Source organism: Coregonus clupeaformis, chromosome 17, assembly GCF_020615455.1.
Source record: "Coregonus clupeaformis isolate EN_2021a chromosome 17, ASM2061545v1, whole genome shotgun sequence".
In the NCBI taxonomy this organism is placed as follows: domain Eukaryota; kingdom Metazoa; phylum Chordata; class Actinopteri; order Salmoniformes; family Salmonidae; genus Coregonus; species Coregonus clupeaformis.
In genome coordinates this window covers 10,127,029-10,145,614 of record NC_059208.1, presented here as the reverse complement: position 1 = coordinate 10,145,614, position 18,586 = coordinate 10,127,029, and the positions used below count along the sequence as shown (strand labels likewise).

The 18,586-nt window shown below is 43.1% G+C and overlaps 1 protein-coding gene across 6 annotated transcripts in view; it reads left to right on the top strand.

Annotated features, from left to right (window-relative positions):
• LOC121586572 (PHD finger protein 14-like) overlaps positions 1-18,586 on the top strand; it is an 89,835-nt gene that overhangs the window by 61,640 nt on the left and 9,609 nt on the right. For all 6 annotated transcript variants that reach the window (XM_041903360.2, XM_041903365.2, XM_041903361.2 and 3 more), the window contains one exon: positions 8,107-8,224. In XM_041903360.2, coding sequence (XP_041759294.2) covers positions 8,107-8,224 — 118 coding nt within the window. The remainder of the gene's footprint in view (positions 1-8,106; positions 8,225-18,586) is intronic.

The window sequence follows — 18,586 nt, the reverse complement described above, 5'->3', positions numbered from 1 at the left end:
ACTAGTCATCAAGCCCTCAATGAGCTGAATGAGGTGTGTTTGTCCAGGGCTACAATAAAAATGTGCACTGTTGGGGTTACTGGAGGACCAGGATTGGGAAACACTGTCTTAGTAAGATACCAAATATCTATCAATGAAACTGTTACTCTGGTTTTAGTCAATCTAATAGGTTTAGGGCTGACACAGAATAAGCTTGGTTCTGGACTAAAAACATGCAATAAGTCCAGGAAACCAGCTCTTGATGTGCAAATAGAAGACATGTCATCCACACCCCATTCCCATCCCTAACACCTACCCTACTGCATATTCCCCATACCCTATCACCAGTCACACTCTCTCTGTGTTAATGCATATGATGTTAATGTACTTAATTCCAGACCCTAAACTAAATGATTTACACTTCATTAGTTAAAGAGGATGATGAACTGAACAGACTTTAACACCCATTAGCTATTCCACTACCGATTTAATAGGTTTAATAGGATGTGAGCAAAGCAGTGGTTACCTGTTTCCTCTGATGTTTTCTCCTTTAACTTCAGATCATGTAAGAGAGGCTGTCCTGAGCTGACAGTCTGCTGCTGACGGCAACATGTTTCTACATTGCCCTGTCACAGTGAATATATGGAGGAGATATGGACAGAGGAGAGAGAGAATAGACGTATACAGAGACAGCTAGTATGGAAAATATGTGCCTGCTGTGGAATTAATTGGCAATCACATTGATATATGGACACGGTTGTTTAATGTTTAATACCTCAGAGTTATGAAAGATAGATAACCTATTTTACATGAGCCATAGTAGCAAAAATATGTCCTCTGGCTACGTTTTCCGGGAAGCAATGTTTGAGTTGGATGTTTTACATTTTATCTTCCAGTCGTAATGTATTTTTTAATTTACAGTCTGTATCAGTGAAGGCACAGGGAATTTAGATGCATTACTTTTTAGTTATCAGCCTTCACGGTATGGCTGCTGCACTAGTATCTTATTACTTGTGCTACTGACTTCCCACAAAGGGCAGTTGGTAGACTTTATTGATCAATACTTGCTTTTTGCACACTACAGCATGCAGTCTTTCAACAGACTTTGCTTCTTTGCGTAATTAGCAGTAGCTTTTTTTGTCAGACTGTGTACATACAGTGGGGGAAAAAAGTATTTAGTCAGCCACCAATTGTGCAAGTTCTCCCACTTAAAAAGATGAGAGAGGCCTGTAATGTCCATAATAGGAACACGTCAACTATGACAGACAAATTGAGATTTTTTTTCTCCAGAAAATCACATTGTAGGATTTTTAATGAATTTATTTGCAAATTATGGTGGAAAATAAGTATTTGGTCACCTACAAACAAGCAGGATTTCTGGCTCTCAAAGACCTGTAACTTCTTCTTTAAGAGGCTCCTCTGTCCTCCACTCGTTACCTGTATTAATGGCACCTGTTTGAACTTGTTATCAGTATAAAAGACACCTGTCCACAACCTCAAACAGTCACACTCCAAACTCCACTATGGCCAAGACCAAAGAGCTGTCAAAGGACACCAGAAACAAAATTGTAGACCTGCACCAGGCTGGGAAGACTGAATCTGCAATAGGTAAGCAGCTTGGTTTGAAGAAATCAACTGTGGGAGCAATTATTAGGAAATGGAAGACATACAAGACCACTGATAATCTCCCTCGATCTGGGGCACCACGCAAGATCTCACCCCGTGGGGTCAAAATGATCACAAGAACGGTGAGCAAAAATCCCAGAACCACACGGGGGGACCTAGTGAATGACCTGCAGAGAGCTGGGACCAAAGTAACACACTACGCCGCCAGGGACTCAAATCCTGCAGTGCGAGACGTGTCCCCCTGCTTAAGCCAGTACATGTCCAGGCCCGTCTGAAGTTTGCTAGAGTGCATTTGGATGATCCAGAAGAGGATTGGGAGAATGTCATATGGTCAGATGAAACAAAAATAGAACTTTTTGGTAAAAACTCAACTCGTCGTGTTTGGAGGACAAAGAATGCTGAGTTGCATCCAAAGAACACCATACCTACTGTGAAGCATGGGGGTGGAAACATCATGCTTTGGGGCTGTTTTTCTGCAAAGGGACCAGGACGCCTGATCCGTGTAAAGGAAAGAATGAATGGGGCCATGTATCGTGAGATTTTGAATGAAAACCTCCATCCATCAGCAAGGCCATTGAAGATGAAACGTGGCTGGGTCTTTCAGCATGACAATGATCCCAAACACACCGCCCGGGCAACGAAGGAGTGGCTTCGTAAGAAGCATTTCAAGGTCCTGGAGTGGCCTAGCCAGTCTCCAGATCTCAACCCCATAGAAAATCTTTGGAAGGAGTTGAAAGTCCGTGTTGCCCAGCGACAGCCCCAAAACATCACTGCTCTAGAGGAGATCTGCATGGAGGAATGGGCCAAAATACCAGCAACAGTGTGTGAAAACCTTGTGAAGACTTACAGAAAACGTTTGACCTGTGTCATTGCCAACAAAGGGTATATAACAAAGTATTGAGAAACTTTTGTTATTGACCAAATACTTATTTTCCACCATAATTTGCAAATAAATTCATAAAAAATCCTACAATGTGATTTTCTGGATTTTTTTTCTCGTTTTGTCTGTCATAGTTGACGTGTACCTATGATGAAAATTACAGGCCTCTCTCATCTTTTTAAGTGGGAGAACTTGCACAATTGATGGCTGACTAAATACTTTTTTCCCCCACTGTATGTACATCTATATTCATATTCAGATATTCACATCAAAGTGGGAAGGTTTCCTTCTCTATTTCCTTCTGGTCCGACTACATGAAGCAGAATTAATTTGTAGGAGCGGTGATTGAACACCCATGGATTTCACAATAAACTATTGACAGAGAGGTGGAACGGATAGATTATGTTTGGAGGCTTAGATTAGAACGATCCCCAGTGGTGGTTGATCCTGTGGGAATAGTGGGAATGGAAATAGCCTTGCCTGTCTGGAAGAGCTAGGCTACTGTATGTGATCTAGAAACACAGTGGCTCTGCTGTGGCGATATGTTTTGCGACAACACGTACAACAGTCACCTACAGTCCTCTGCGACAGGGTCAAGGGGCGATGTCCATATGATGGGGTTACTTCCTCATTAGGCTGTGATGTAGACTAGGGCCTTTATTTATAATAGGTTCTTTAATTAGAATAGGGGTTTCTGGTAGTTGTTGCTGTGAAAAGGGCTCCTCTGACAGGAGGTGCTGGTTTCAACCCTCCACAACTTCACCAGTCATCATCACAACTTCACTGGGACTTAAATACAAGTCTGGCTATGTTTCTATATGTTGTTGTGTTACAGGCTCTCTATCCTAGACAAATACAGTCATGTCTATTGGACTTTCACGTAGCCAAAATCATGCATAGATATCCATGAGACCTTTGCACAGAAATTTGAGCCACAGGCATCGATCTTGATCTTCATCCTGTGTGGTTCACCTTCCCCAAGTCCCTCTCCCCCCTCCCCTCCCGTAATAGAGATGAATAGAGCGAATTAACAGATTGACCTCCCTGGGCTGGTAACTGGTTGATCAGATTTCCATTCAAAAATCTGAATCGCACACATTGATTAGGACATAATTAATTGATCATGGACTGGAAGGAGAGGAGCGAGGGAGGGAGAGAGGGATGGATGGACTGAAGGGCATTCAGGCTCAACCAATGGAATCTCATGAATGCTAAATTTAGTTTTAGTAGTCTCATTCTGTTTTCAACACAGAAAAACTCCCTCAGGTACACAACACACACACGCGCACGCACGCTCCTGCACACACCACACACACACACAGTCAACCTACTTTACAATGTTTTTTGTATTTATTCTATTCAGAATATTGATATGATGACTGATCAATTTCTTCCCACAACAGTACTGTGAGATATGGACTACTGACCAAAACCATTATCTGAAAACCAAGCTATACAAAAAGCTATGCTCATAGTATGACACCTGTGTAAGGTCAAGGGAAGGCGGAGTAACAGTGTGGTTTGATTTCATAAGCCTTTATTCCCTGACAACTACCTGCCCTGTCATCATCTGTCATTCTTAGTGTGTGTGTGTGTTTAGTTTATTAGGATCCCCATTAGCTACTGCACATGCAGCAGCTACTCTTCCTGGGGTCCATTAGCTACTGCACATGTAGCAGCTACTCTTCCTGGGGTCCATTAGCTACTGCACATGCAGCAGCTACTCTTCCTGGGGTCCATTAGCTACTGCACATGTAGCAGCTACTCTTCCTGGGGTCCATTAGCTACTGCACATGCAGCAGCTACTCTTCCTGGGGTCCATTAGCTACTGCACATGTAGCAGCTACTCTTCCTGGGGTCCATTAGCTACTGCACATGCAGCAGCTACTCTTCCTGGGGTCCATTAGCTACTGCACATGCAGAAGCTACTCTTCCTGGGGTCCATTAGCTACTGCACATGCAGCAGCTACTCTTCCTGGGGTCCATTAGCTACTGCACATGCAGCAGCTACTCTTCCTGGGGTCCATTAGCTACTGCACATGCAGCAGCTACTCTTCCTGGGGTCCATTAGCTACTGCACATGCAGCAGCTACTCTTCCTGGGGTCCACACAAAACATACAAATACATGTTATAGATAAGAACAACATATGATATTACATTAAATTCCAAATAAAAAATTAAATAAGAGTTATATATTGGAAAGACACCAAGAGTCAACAAAAATACTATTTACACACTATTCATATCGACATATTAATATTCTTATATACAGTACAGTTAAATTAGATCTTTAGAAAGAGGAGAGGCACTATTTTTGTATCTGTTTTTTAAAGCTAAACTTGCTTTTTGCCTGAGTAACCTTTGGTGGCAGAGCATTCCATGATGACATGGCTCTATACATAACTGAGCGACGCATTAAATCTGTTTTTGGTTTGGTACCGTGAAGAAACCGATAGTGGCATGTCTGGTTGGGTATGTATGTCTGTTTGAAGTGTATGGAAATGGTTTATACAAGTGGTTAGGCAACCATGAAAGACTATCATGCATGTTGTTGATGTTAGTTCTGTGTGTGCGGTTAAAGGCATGCTGCTCTGTTTTGAGCCAGCTGCAGCTTTGCTAGGTCTTTCTTTGCTGCACCTGACCATATTACCTGACAGTAATCAAGATGGGACAAGACCAGATGCTGAACATCTAGTACAGTTGATTTTTGTGTCAAAAACAAAACAGACATGCCCCTCCCCATCTTCACAACAACTTTGTCAATATGACTTGACCATGATAACTGACCATCCAATGTTACTTCTAGGAGTTCAACTTCTTCAACTTGTTCAATGATCACACCCTTTACGCACAACTCCAGTTGAGGTTTAGGTCTACGAGAATGCTTTGAACCAAATACAATGCTTTTGGTTTTAGATGTATTTAAGATCAGTTTATTGTTAATTACCCATTCTGACACTGACCGTAACTCCTTGCTAAGAGTCTCAGTGAGCTCACTGGCTGTAGGTGCTGATGTGTAGAGTGTGCAATCAACAGCATACATAGTCATTTTAGCTTCTTGTAAGACAAGTGGCAAATCATTTGTCAAAATAGAGAAGAGTAGCGGCCCAAGGCAACTTCCCTGACGGACACCTGTCATGGAAATGTTAGTACTGAGAGACTTAGACAATTATTCAAGCAATCATCTTTATTTAACATCGATTAATTATTGCAATAATGAAATCGTCGACCGCACACTCTGAAGTGTGTGTTGCCGAGAGCTTAACTAATAATGAAAAAACAGAGATCTTATACAGTGGGGAGAACAAGTATTTGATACACTGCCGATTTTGCAGGTTTTCCTACTTACAAAGCATGTAGAGGTCTGTAATTTTTATCATAGGTACACTTCAACTGTGAGAGACGGAATCTAAAACAAAAATCCAGAAAATCACATTGTATGATTTTTAAGTAATTAATTTGCATTTTATTGCATGACATAAGTATTTGATCACCTACCAACCAGTAAGAATTCCAGGTCTCACAGACCTGTTAGTTTTTCTTTAAGAAGCCCTCCTGTTCTCCACTCATTCTCCAGATCCTTCAGGTTTCGGGGCTGTCGCTGGGCAATACGGACTATCGGCTCCCTCCAAAGATTTTCTATTGGGTTCAGGTCTGGAGACTGGCTAGGCCACTCCAGGACCTTGAGATGCTTCTTACGGAGCCACTCCTTAGTTGCCCTGGCTGTGTGTTTCAGGTCGTTGTCATGCTGGAAGACCCAGCCACGACCCATCTTCAATGCTCTTACTGAGGGAAGGAGGTTGTTGGCCAAGATCTCGCGATACATGGCCCCATCCATCCTCCCCTCAATACGGTGCAGTCGTCCTGTCCCCTTTGCAGAAAAGCATCCCCAAAGAATGATGTTTCCACCTCCATGCTTCACGGTTGGGATTGTGTTCTTGGGGAGTTTAGACCAAAAAGTTTAGACCAAAAGTTTAGACCAAAAAGTGGAGTTTAGACCAAAAAGCTCTATTTTTGTCTCATCAGACCACCTTCTCCCATTCCTCCTCTGGATCATGCAGATGGTCATTGGCAAACATCAGACGGGCCTGGACATGCGCTGGCTTGTGCAGGGGGACCTTGCGTGCGCTGCAGGATTTTAATCCATGACGGCGTAGTGTGTTACTAATGGTTTTCTTTGAGACTGTGGTCCCAGCTCTCTTCAGGTCATTGACCAGGTCCTGCCGTGTAGTTCTGGGCTGATCCTTCACCTTCCTCATGATCATTGATGCCCCACGAGGTGAGATCTTGCATGGAGCCCCAGACCGAGGGTGATTGACCATCATCTTGAACTTCTTCTATTTTCTAATAATTGCACCAACAGTTGTTGCCTTCTCACCAAGCTGCTTGCCTATTGTCCTGTAGCCCATCCCAGCCTTGTGCAGGTCTACAATTTTATCCCTGATGTCCTTACACAGCTCTCTGGTCTTGGCCATTGTGGAGAGGTTGGAGTCTGTTTGATTGAGTGTGTGGACAGGTGTCTTTTATACAGGTAACGAGTTCAAACAGGTGCAGTTAATACAGGTAATGAGTGGAGAACAGGAGGGCTTCTTAAAGAAAAACTAACAGGTCTGTGAGAGCTGGAATTCTTACTGGTTGGTAGGTGATCAAATACTTATGTCATGCAATAAAATGCAAATGAATTACTTAAAAATCATACAATGTGATTTTCTGGATTTTTGTTTTAGATTGTCTCTCACAGTTGAAGTGTACCTATGATAAATATTACAGACCTCTACATGCTTTGTAAGTAGGAAAACCTGCAAAATCGGCAGTGTATCAAATACTTGTTCTCCCCACTGTATAGGAGACCTAAAAATGCTTAGTCATGGCTGGTTCCACCCCTTCCATGCAGATTGGGGGCACCATAAGCCACTTTGGGTTCATCTCCTGGTCATCTGCCTCTGGTGTTATTTTTAACCCCACCTAGTCTTAGTTTCCCAGATGCCAGGATAATTAGGAATACTGAGGGCTTTGTTCTGTTCCTCCAGGCTCTCGCTATCTGGTTAAACATACACCACATCTTGTCTATGGAATGCAGGCTGTAAGTCAGCTCAAGCTATCTCTAGTGACCATACGCCCAGATTAGCTGCAGGGAGTTAGAGTGGAGACCATGAAACACAGCATTAGTAGAACAGAAATGTCTTACTAAGGTAGCTTAGTGGTTATGAGCGTTGTGCCAGTAACCGAAAGGTCGCTGGTTCTAATCCCCGAGCCGACTAGGTGAAAAATCTGTCGATGTGCCCTTGAGCAAGGCACTTAACCATAATTGCTCCTGTAAATCGCTCTGGATAAGAGCGTCTGCTAAATGACTAATTATTATTATTGTAATTATTATTACTGTTTGTTAAGTAAATCATTGTTAAATATCCAACAAATGTCACACACCGCACTGCACATATCTGATGTTAAACAAGTTTCCATTGAAGAATATTCTCTGAGTTCTATTGGAACTGTGTGTGTGTGTGTGTGTGTGTGTGTGTGTGTGTGTGTGTGTGTGTGTGTGTGTGTGTGCGCGCGCGCTCCTGTGTGTGTGTTCCACTGTATGTAACACCTGCCCCACCTCTCCTCTCTCCTGTAGGTGTGATGAGTGTTGTCTGTGCTACCACTTTGGCTGTCTGGACCCTCCCCTGAAGAAGTCTCCCAAGCAGACAGGATACGGCTGGATTTGCCAGGAGTGTGACACTTCCTCCTCCAAGGTGTGTGTGTGTGTGTGTGTGTGTGTGTGTGTGGACGTGTTTAACTATACTTGTGGGGACCAGAAGTCCCCACAAGAATAGTAAACCAAGAGAAACTTGACCAATTGGGGATATTTTGTTGGTCCCCACAAGGTCAAATGCTATTTCTAGGGGGTTGAGGGTTAAGGTTAGGGTTAGAAGATAGTGTTAGGTTTTTGGGTTAGGGTAAGGGTACGGGTTAGGATACAGGTTAGGTTTAAAGTTAGGGAAAATAGGATTTTGAATGGGACTGCATTGTATGTCCCCACAAGGTTAGCTGCGCAAGACTGTGTGTGTGTGTGTGTGTGTGTGTGTGTGTGTGTGTGTGTGTGTGTGTATGTGTTTGTGTAGGCACACAGGGTGATGGTGATGACGTATTCTTTCGGCTTATTCTGACTCCATCACATTATTGAAGCAACAGTTAAACAGCTAAATATTAACCTACAACAAATCTTACAAGGAAATGTATAGTTATATGGATATTAAGGATCAAAGGGAGAGAAGCACGTGTTTGAAGTGGTAAGAGACAAGCATTGACAACAGCCATGGCTTCGCTTAAATTCTCCGATCTGCTTCCCGGGCTGTGTGTCTTTTGACCTTGTAACCGAACCTGACAGGAAGCCAAAATGGCCGCTACCATCACCAGTGTCCTCATAGTTACGCCATTGTCATCCATTTTCATTTGAAATGTCCCTAACTGAAAATGGCAAGTCCTACCAGAAGCACTTTTTATTATTTTCCTCCGTTTGCATTTTAAATAATGTTTTTCTTATTGAATTACCGTGTAATCAAGGGTAGCGTGCGGCAGCTTGTGAACCTAATTAAGTTGATAAATGTAAAGCGCATTTCAATTTCTCCGGGAAAGGTCAGTCTGTCCTATTGGCTCTATGTACGTGGAAAATGGGGGTTAATTGATGTTGCAGTAGGAGGATGAGAAAATAAAAGCCTGAGCCATACTGAAAACGCTGCATGCTGGGAATGATACGTTAAATTACAGGCAAAATGTAAAGGTTAAAGCACAGTTAAAATGTTAGATAGCAGAGTTAGTGGCGGGTTAAAATGTTAGATAGCTGACTGGAGACTTGTAGTTATTCTAAAGCGTGTTGTTATAGCGCTGTTGGGAAGGAGGCATGAAGATGCATCGGTGTAAATGATCAACAACTATCCTAGGATTTCTGCAACAACAGATTGGACTGTTGTTGTTTCTGCCCAACATTACAGTCCTCCTGTATGTTTGCATATTTATATTGTTCTCATAGCTGTGTAGTTCAACCAGAGTGCCATGCTGGTTCACAAAGAGATAATACACATTAATATAACCTTAATTGTTTTTACAAAGCATAGATGGAGATTAAGTTTATAACCATACATAGAGCTGAACTCTGATAATAAAGAGCCATGTTGAGAGCATTACCGACTATAATATGCTGCCTGTGTCTACTGCTCTGGTGTAAATAGTATTAGTCAAAGGGGAGAGGAAAGACTCAGAACACTATCCTGCTGTTAGTGTGTGTTGATCTGAACAGACTGTCGGAGGACACACACTCACTGGAAGAAGCACACAAACACACACACAAACACACAATGGAAAGGAGCTTTTCAGGGTTGGAAGGTGGGAAAGAAGGGAATGGAAAGGGATGGGGGGGCACAGGGATTAAACAAGTCTCTTTTTAGAAGTGCTGCTGTTGGCGGCAGTTAGCTTAGTGGTTAAGAGCGTTGTGCCAGTAACCAAAAGGTCGCTGGTTCTAATCCCCGAGCCGACTAGGTGAAAAATCTGTCGATGTGCCCTTGAGCAAGGCACTTAACCCTAATTGCTCCTGTAAGTCGCTCTGGATAAGAGCGTCTGCTAAATGACTAAAATGTAAATCTAAACATGTAAATCTAAAACCAAAGTATATCGACTATAGCTGAAGTGTCAAACTTTTAGCAATTTTCATTTATTTAATTGAGTATTAATGAGCATCCAAGTCTAAGCAACAGTGTATGATACAAGTGTTTGTCAAAACATCTCACAATCATTACGTACATTCATCTTGTTTGTACAAATGCCACAATTTCCTATTTGTGGTAAACATAACACAAACGGTTCAAAAACCTTCTAATGTGTTTTAAGGTATTAAGTCAGTAATAGGTGGAAGTGAGTGTTGGAGATAATTGCCTCGACTTTGCGCTCTGGGAGATGAGAGCAGTATTTAAGGAAAGTTCTTCTATAATATGCAGCTTGTAAATGCCAAGCCACTGCTGCGTGCTGCGAAATCGCTTGTGCCTTTGGGATAGCAATGTTGCTTTAAATGCCAACTTTAAGTGCAGCTGAATTGCACCTGACCGAACGTCTCAACGGTGATTTACCTGTGAGAGGAGAGGGAAGGAGGAGAGGAGACAGTGGGGATGGGTGGGTGGGTGGGTCACACAGAGCTGTGTCAGCCTGTTGGTCTGACAGTGGGGGAGGAAGATGGAGCTCTAGCTAGATGATCAGAACGTGCTGCAAAGTGGAAGGTGATTTGTTATCCGTCCCAGCCCTGGCTGACTAGTAGCTGAGTGGAAGGAACTTAATTAAGGAAGAAAGAATGGAACTGAAGGAGAGATAGTAGTTAGGTTGGTTGGGAGTGGAGACACAGGAGCCAGCCAGTGAGTCAAAGTAAATTGGATGTAATTTGAGGTAACACAATATTAAGCTTGATTAAGCTTGAAATAGTCAATGCAACTTTTTATTTTTTAATTTTTTTAACAAATATTTGTTTTACAGTGCAGTGCGCCCTGTTCATGTCTTCACTGTCTTTTGAATAAAGCACACATATATGCCTGTGAACCGTTAGTCTGATCCAAACATTGGGTTGAAGTAGTAGCAAGATTTCACTTGATATTGTGGACCCCACAAGTAGTCATCCACTCTAACTTCCATCCATCTATCCTCTCTCTGTGTATCAGAGTGTTTCTCTCTCTCTAAAGGTCACAGTAAATAAGATTCTGCCTCGGAGCTCTTGATTAATACTGAAATCTCTCTCCAAGGATGATTTTTCTGTTTCTGTTATTACATGGTTTGTATTATGAATCGTCTTTCCCAGCATCGCCGTCGGTTTACGGTTGTATGTAGAAATGCGCTCGTTGGTGTCAGCAGTCGCACACATTTCTGTTTGTGCCTGTGTGTGTGTGTGTGTGTGTGTGTGTGTGTGTGTGTGTGTGTGTGTGTGTGTGTGTGTGTGCGCGCGCGGCTAGGCCAGGGTAATAAAAGTCTTTATTAGACAGCAGTTCATTACAGAGGCTCTGTTTCTCCCTGCCTGCCTGGCTTAGATAAACCTGTGGCCTGACCAAGGCCACATCCCTCCCGCCATCCCTGCCTCTCACTGTCACCCCAGGTCCTGGCCCAATAGATCCCAGTAATAAACTGACAGTCTTACCGTAATATATAGTTGGCCTTTAATTCCAGAGCCCGTTACTCGGCCGCTGCGGTGCCGAGAGGGGCTTGTTTAAAGCTTTATTTCAAATCAAATCAAGTTTTATTTGTCACATGCGCTGAATACAACAGGTGTAGACCATACAGTGAAATGCTTACTTACATGCCCTTAACCAACAATGCAGTTTTAAGAAAAATAAGTGTTAAGTAAACAATAGATAGCCTTTTGGACCGAGACATGGCGCTCCGGTACCACTTGCCGTGCCTTCCTCTGACACCGCCTGGTATAGAGGTCCTGGATGGCAGGAAACTTGGCCCCAGTGATGTACTGGGCCGTACGCACTACCATCTTCTTTTTGTTGTTGTTGAAACAACAAATATTTGTTTACAGTGCAGTGCGCCCTGTTCATGTCTTCACTGTCTTTTAAATAAAGCACACAGATATGCCTGTGAACCGTTAGTCTGATCCAAACATTGGGCTGAAGTAGTTGCAAGATTTACTGCGCCGTACGCACTATTTACACCCTGCATCGTGTCTACCCGCCTGCCTGCCTGCTCTCTATCTAGACGCCTCTGTAATGTATTGGGCCTGGTCGTGTGGAGAGGAGAGGGGGTTGAGTGCTTTGAAATGCCAGCAGCTTCAAGTTGCCCAGGCAGCAGTTAAAGCATTTGAAACGCTCTGTAGCGGATGGACAGAGGGTTAGTGTGTGGGCAGAGCTTCTTTAGATACACTTGGGACTTTTCATGTCATCAAAAGTATTCTAACTGTCCGTGAAAGAGGGATGATTTGTCTTTTTTTGCCAAGAAATGACCAAGTTCAAAATGGCATAATTTGTTTGTAGCGTGACCTTGAAGTTGAACACTACTTGTGTGTTTAAAGTAATCAAAGTTGGTGTTTTCGTGTGCGTGCGTTACTGTGTTTGTATTTCATTTGATGATATGAGCAGTTACGTGATCGGACCTAGTCTAGTGTTTTGCCGTTGTTTACTGGGGTTGCAGTTAATGTGCTTTTTGATGCAGTTTATATGTCATTTGAAATGGCACCCTATTCTTTAAAATATTGAACTATAGGGAACAGGGTACCGTTTGGGACGTACCCTAAGTGTTTTGTAATTGTTTACAGGGTTGCAGTTAATGTGCGTTTGCATGTTGTTTTGATGTTCTACCCGATTCGGAGGACGATTACCTTTTACACGCAGAGCCATCAATCAGGAGGCTTTGCACTTGACCTGTGAAAGTAGCTAATTAAGTTAGCCTAATTAAGTTAATGACTTGTCACACTCCGCTGGCTTTACTAGAGGAGAGGAAAGTAGAAGTCAAATAGGATCATTACTCATGGGATGGAATGACATTTATAACATCTGATATGAGAGATGAGAGGAGATTGGGGGACAGTGTTTCACCAACTAACATCAGATCAGGTTTTATCTCAGAAAAATCAAAAAACATTTCAGTTAGTATTGTATTGATTTTTCTATTGATAATCCTTTCCCACTCAGTTTGAATTTCAATCTATTAGTTTGGTCCAGCACAGTTGAAGACAAGAAGCCCCTATACTAGTGCATGATCCCCACACTATTCTATATTCCCTCCATAAGGACACCTGCATGCCTTAAAGACTGACCAGATAAATAACAAGCGACTCGTTCTCAATCCAGCCAAAGCATAATAAACTCATAAATGGAGGTGGTATTTCACATATGGCCCATGTTTAACCACAGTTTAGTGTGATTTAAAGGCTAGAGGGGACGGCTAAACTCGACAGTGGGGACTGCAGTAGCAGCGGTCTGCGGTCCAGGGTTGCCGGGTAGGCTGGGAGAGAGGCTGAACTGAAGACGGAGGGAAAATCAATGACCAGAAGTCACCTCCATCACTTTAACTAAGCCCCCACGGGCCCCCGGCCACCCCTCTCAGGGGCCAATTTGCAGAAAGTTAACAGCATTGTGTGATCTGTGATTGCTGTTCTGCTGGGGTCCCCCGTGACCACCGCTATAGGAGCATTACTCAGGAGCCAAGTTTAATAACCCTGCTACATGGTGGCCACTTCACTACTGGGAGCCCTACAGGACAATACCTGCTGTATGGCCATGAAGTAATAGACTCTCAGACTGGAGCAGACCATGAAGATGTGATGAAAATGGGACTACGCCACCACTCCCTGAAATGTGCTGTGACAGCATAATAACCCTGTTACATGGTGGCAACTCAGCTCCCAGGACCACCTCCACTACATACTGGATGTATACTCTATGTAATGAAGACTGTGGGAGCAGCAGACACAAAGACACAGAAGATTGCACATGCCACCACTCTCTGAGACCTGCTGATACATCTTATAACCTCTTTGCGACGCCGCAACAACCACTCTGTTGTTAGTGAAAGTAAAGCAATGGTCTTAGAGCATTAGGGGAGTTTAGCTAATCTTTTGATAATGGCCTTTTTCAAATTTGGCCAGATTTATATGCAAGTGAAAATCAAACAGAACAATTTTGTGTCTACAACATTTATGACAAGGTAAAGTAGGAACAAACACCAGTGTATGGGCTGAGCATCCTGCTTGTGCGGCCGAGCAAATATAGGCCTATACAATACATTAAAAAGGCAAAGTGTGGAGGAATTGGTTTGGAGTAAAAGATATGTCAACCCTCCAGATGACAGGAAGCATGCAGGGGAATAGCTAGAGCCTCTCCCTACTTCTCTCCCTCCCTTCCTCCCAGCATCTCTCTATCTCGGTCTCTCTCTGTCTCTCCCTCTCTCTCCCAAGCATCTCTCTCTGTCTCTGTCTCTCTCTCCCCCCTCTCTCTCGCTCTCTCCCTCCCTCCCTCCCTCCCTCTCCAGCATCTGTACCTTCCCAGACAGACAATGCATTATTAATAGAGCTACCTTATCAGCAACCCAAAGGTAACATTGAGTATGGATGGAGTTTTCTCCCTATACACACACATGGCTCCAGCTAATTGAGATGTTGGTGCAACTAAGGTCCTTTGGCCAGGGCTAACTGGGCCTCTTGTGTATTTCATTGAATTTCTTGAAATTACTTTGAGTTTGATGGCTGTTTGTCCAACATAGTTTAGATTGGATGGTTTTAGGGGCACACACACCATTTAACAAATGCTTGGGTGGAGGAGTGTGTCTCATCGATGCCATAAATCACACTAATGAGTATCAGGGGAGAGAGAGAGGGCCTCCTGTAGACTGTATCTTCCTCTTTATAATAGTCTATAATAGAGAGAGAGACTGAGACACAGAGAGAGTATACTCTCCTGTCCATAATATAATAGTCTAGAGAGAGAGAGAGACTGTACTCTCTTGTCCATAATATAATAGTCTCCGTGTTGGGGAAGCTACTCTGAAAGTAGAGTTTACCAATTACTTCACACTGGAAGAAGTTAAGGTACCTTTAAGAAAAGTATACTTGAAAAAGTAGTTCACTACATCCAAACTACTTTGTGGTAAATTATCATAATTATATCTGAAATGTCATAGTCAGATGTTAATAGAATGTGCAATTTAGCCTATTAAACACAAAGACTATGTTTCAAGTGAGAATTAGTCAGGTCTGATGCTGAAAAATAATGGAAAGTCTTGCCTATTTCACCCATATTTTCCTTTGCTTTTTGCAAAGATAGTTGTGTGTGTGTAGTTCCAGTAGTTAGCTACACGGCTACATGTCAAAAAAGTAATTAAGTACTGAAAATACTACCAAGATTTTAATTTAGTCCAACTACCATCAAGCAACTGCAAAATGTAGTTAAATTACTAGTTGAACTACATGGAGTTCATTACTCCCCAACACAGAATAGTTTTCATAGAGAGCGAGAAAGACTGTACTCTCCTGTCCATTATATAATGGTCTTCATAGAGAGTGAGAGTTCATAGACTTCCTGAAGTCTCCATTCCTCTGGAACCTTGATGAGCACCTGTCTTGCACCACACGAGGGGAACCATTATGATGACCACCTGTCTCTCACTATGTGGGGAAGCATTTATGATTAGCACCGAGAGGTAGCCTACAGTGAGGGGAAAAAAGTATTTGATCCCCTGCTGATTTTGTACGTTTGCACACTGACAAAGAAATAATCAGTCTATAATTTTAATGGTAGGTTTATTTGAACAGTGAGAGACAGAATAACAACAACAAAATCCAGAAAAACGCATGTCAAAAATGTTATTAATTGATTTGCATTTTAATTAGGGAAATAAGTATTTGACACCTCTGCAAAACCCTTGTTGGCAAGCACAGAGGTCAGACGTTTCTTGTAGTTGGCCACCAGGTTTGCACACATCTCAGGAGGGATTTTGTCCCAGTCCTCTTTGCAGATCTTCTCCAAGTCATTAAGGTTTCGAGGCTGACGTTTGGCAACTCGAACCTTCAGCTCCCTCCACAGATTTTCTATGGGATTAAGGTCTGGAGACTGGCTAGGCCACTCCAGGACCTTAATGTGCTTCTTCTTGAGCCACTCCTTTGTTGCCTTGGCTGTGTATTTTGGGTCATTGTCATGCTGGAATACCCATCCACGACCCATTTTCAATGCCCTGGCTGAGGGAAGGAGGTTCTCACCCAAGATTTGACGGTACATGGCTCTGTCCATCGTCCCTTTGATGCGGTGAAGTTGTCCTGTCCCCTTAGCAGAAAAACACCCCCAAAGCATAATGTTTCCACCTCCATGTTTGACGGTGGGGATGGTGTTCTTGGGGTCATAGGCAGCATTCCTCCTCCTCCAAACACGGCGAGTTGAGTTGATGCCAAAGAGCTCGATTTTGGTCTCATCTGACCACAACACTTTCACCCAGTTCTCCTCTGAATCATTCAGATGTTCATTGGCAAACTTCAGACGGCCCTGTATATATGCTTTCTTGAGCAGGGGGACCTTGCGGGCACTGCAGGATTTCAGTCCTTCACGACGTAGTGTGTTACCAATTGTTTTCTTGGTGACTATGGTCCCAGCTGCCTTGAGATCCTTGACAAGATCCTCCCGTGTAGTTCTGGGCTGATTCCTCACCGTTCTCATGATCATTGCAACTCCACAAGGTGAGATCTTGCATGGAGCCCCATGCCAAGGGAGATTGACAGTTCTTTTGTGTTTCTTCCATTTGCGAATAATCGCACCAACTGTTGTCATCTTCTCACCAAGCTGCTTGGCGATGGTCTTGTAGCCCATTCCAGCCTTGTGTAGGTCTAAAATCTTGTCCCTGACATCCTTGGAGAGCTCTTTGGTCTTGGCCATGGTGGAGTGTTTGGAATCTGATTGATTGATTGCTTCTGTGGACAGGTGTCTTTTATACAGGTAACATGCTGAGATTAGGAGCACTCCCTTTAAGAGTGTGGTCCTAATATCAGCTCGTTACCTGTATAAAAGACACCTGGGAGCCAGACATCTTTCTGATTGAGAGGGGGTCAAATACTTATTTCCCTCATTAAATGCAAATCAATTTATATCATTTTTGACGTGCGTTTTTCTGGATTTTGTTGTTGTTATTCTGTCTCTCACTGTTCAAATAAACCTACCATTAAAATTATAGACTGATCATTTCTTTGTCAGTGGGCAAACGTACAAAATCAGCAGAGGATCAAATACTTTTTTCCCTCACTGTATAAGGAAGTGGCACCCCAGCTAGACCAGCAGGGCTCGCTTCAATTTGGCGGCAATTACTCATTACTGTATCTTCCTGTAGTTAGATGACCAGTCAGCAGTACAGTACCTCTCTAGTGTCCTGTAGTTAGATGACCAGTCAGCAGTACAGTACCTCTCTAGTGTAGTTAGATGACCAGTCAGCAGTACAGTACCTCTCTAGTGTAGTGTCCTGTAGTTAGATGACCAGTCAGCAGTACAGTACCTCTCTAGTGTCCTGTAGTTAGATGACCAGTCAGCAGTACAGTACCTCTCTAGTGTAGTTAGATGACCAGTCAGCAGTACAGTACCTCTCTAGTATAGTGTCCTGTAGTTAGATGACCAGTCAACAGTACAGTACCTCTCTAGTGTAGTTTCCTGTAGTTAGATGACCAGTCAGCAGTACAGTACTTCTCTAGTGTAGTGTAGTTAGATGACCAGTCAGCAGTACCTCTCTAGTGTAGTGTAGTTAGATGACCAGTCAACAGTACAGTACCTCTCTAGTATAGTGTCCTGTAGTTAGATGACCAGTCAGCAGTACAGTACCTCTCTAGTGTAGTTTCCTGTAGTTAGATGACCAGTCAGCAGTACAGTACCTCTATAGTGTAGTGTAGTTAGATGACCAGTCAGCAGTACCTCTCTAGTGTAGTGTAGTGTAGTTAGATGACCAGTCAACAGTACAGTACCTCTCTAGTGTAGTGTAGTTAGATGACCAGTCAACAGTACAGTACCTCTCTAGTATAGTGTCCTGTAGTTAGATGACCAGTCAACAGTACAGTACCTCTCTAGTGTAGTGTAGTTAGATGACCAGTCAACAGTACAGTACCTCTCTAGTATAGTGTCCTGTAGTTAGATAACCAGTCAGCAGTACAGTACCTCTCTAGTATAGTGTCCTGTAGTTAGATGACCAGTCAACAGTACAGTACCTCTCTAGTGTATTTTCCTGTAGTTAGATAACCAGTCAGCAGTACAGTACCTCTCTAGTGTAGTGTAGTTAGATGACCAGTCAGCAGTACAGTACCTCTCTAGTGTAGTTAGATGACCAGTCAGCAGTACAGTACCTCTCTAGTATAGTGTCCTGTAGTTAGATGACCAGTCAGCAGTACAGTACCTCTCTAGTGTAGTGTAGTTAGATGACCAGTCAACAGTACAGTACCTCTCTAGTATAGTGTCCTGTAGTTAGATGACCAGTCAACAGTACAGTACCTCTCTAGTGTAGTGTCCTGTAGTTAGATGACCAGTCAGCAGTACAGTACCTCTCTAGTGTCCTGTAGTTAGATGACCAGTCAGCAGCACAGTACCTCTCTAGTGTAGTGTAGTTAGATTACCAGTCAGCAC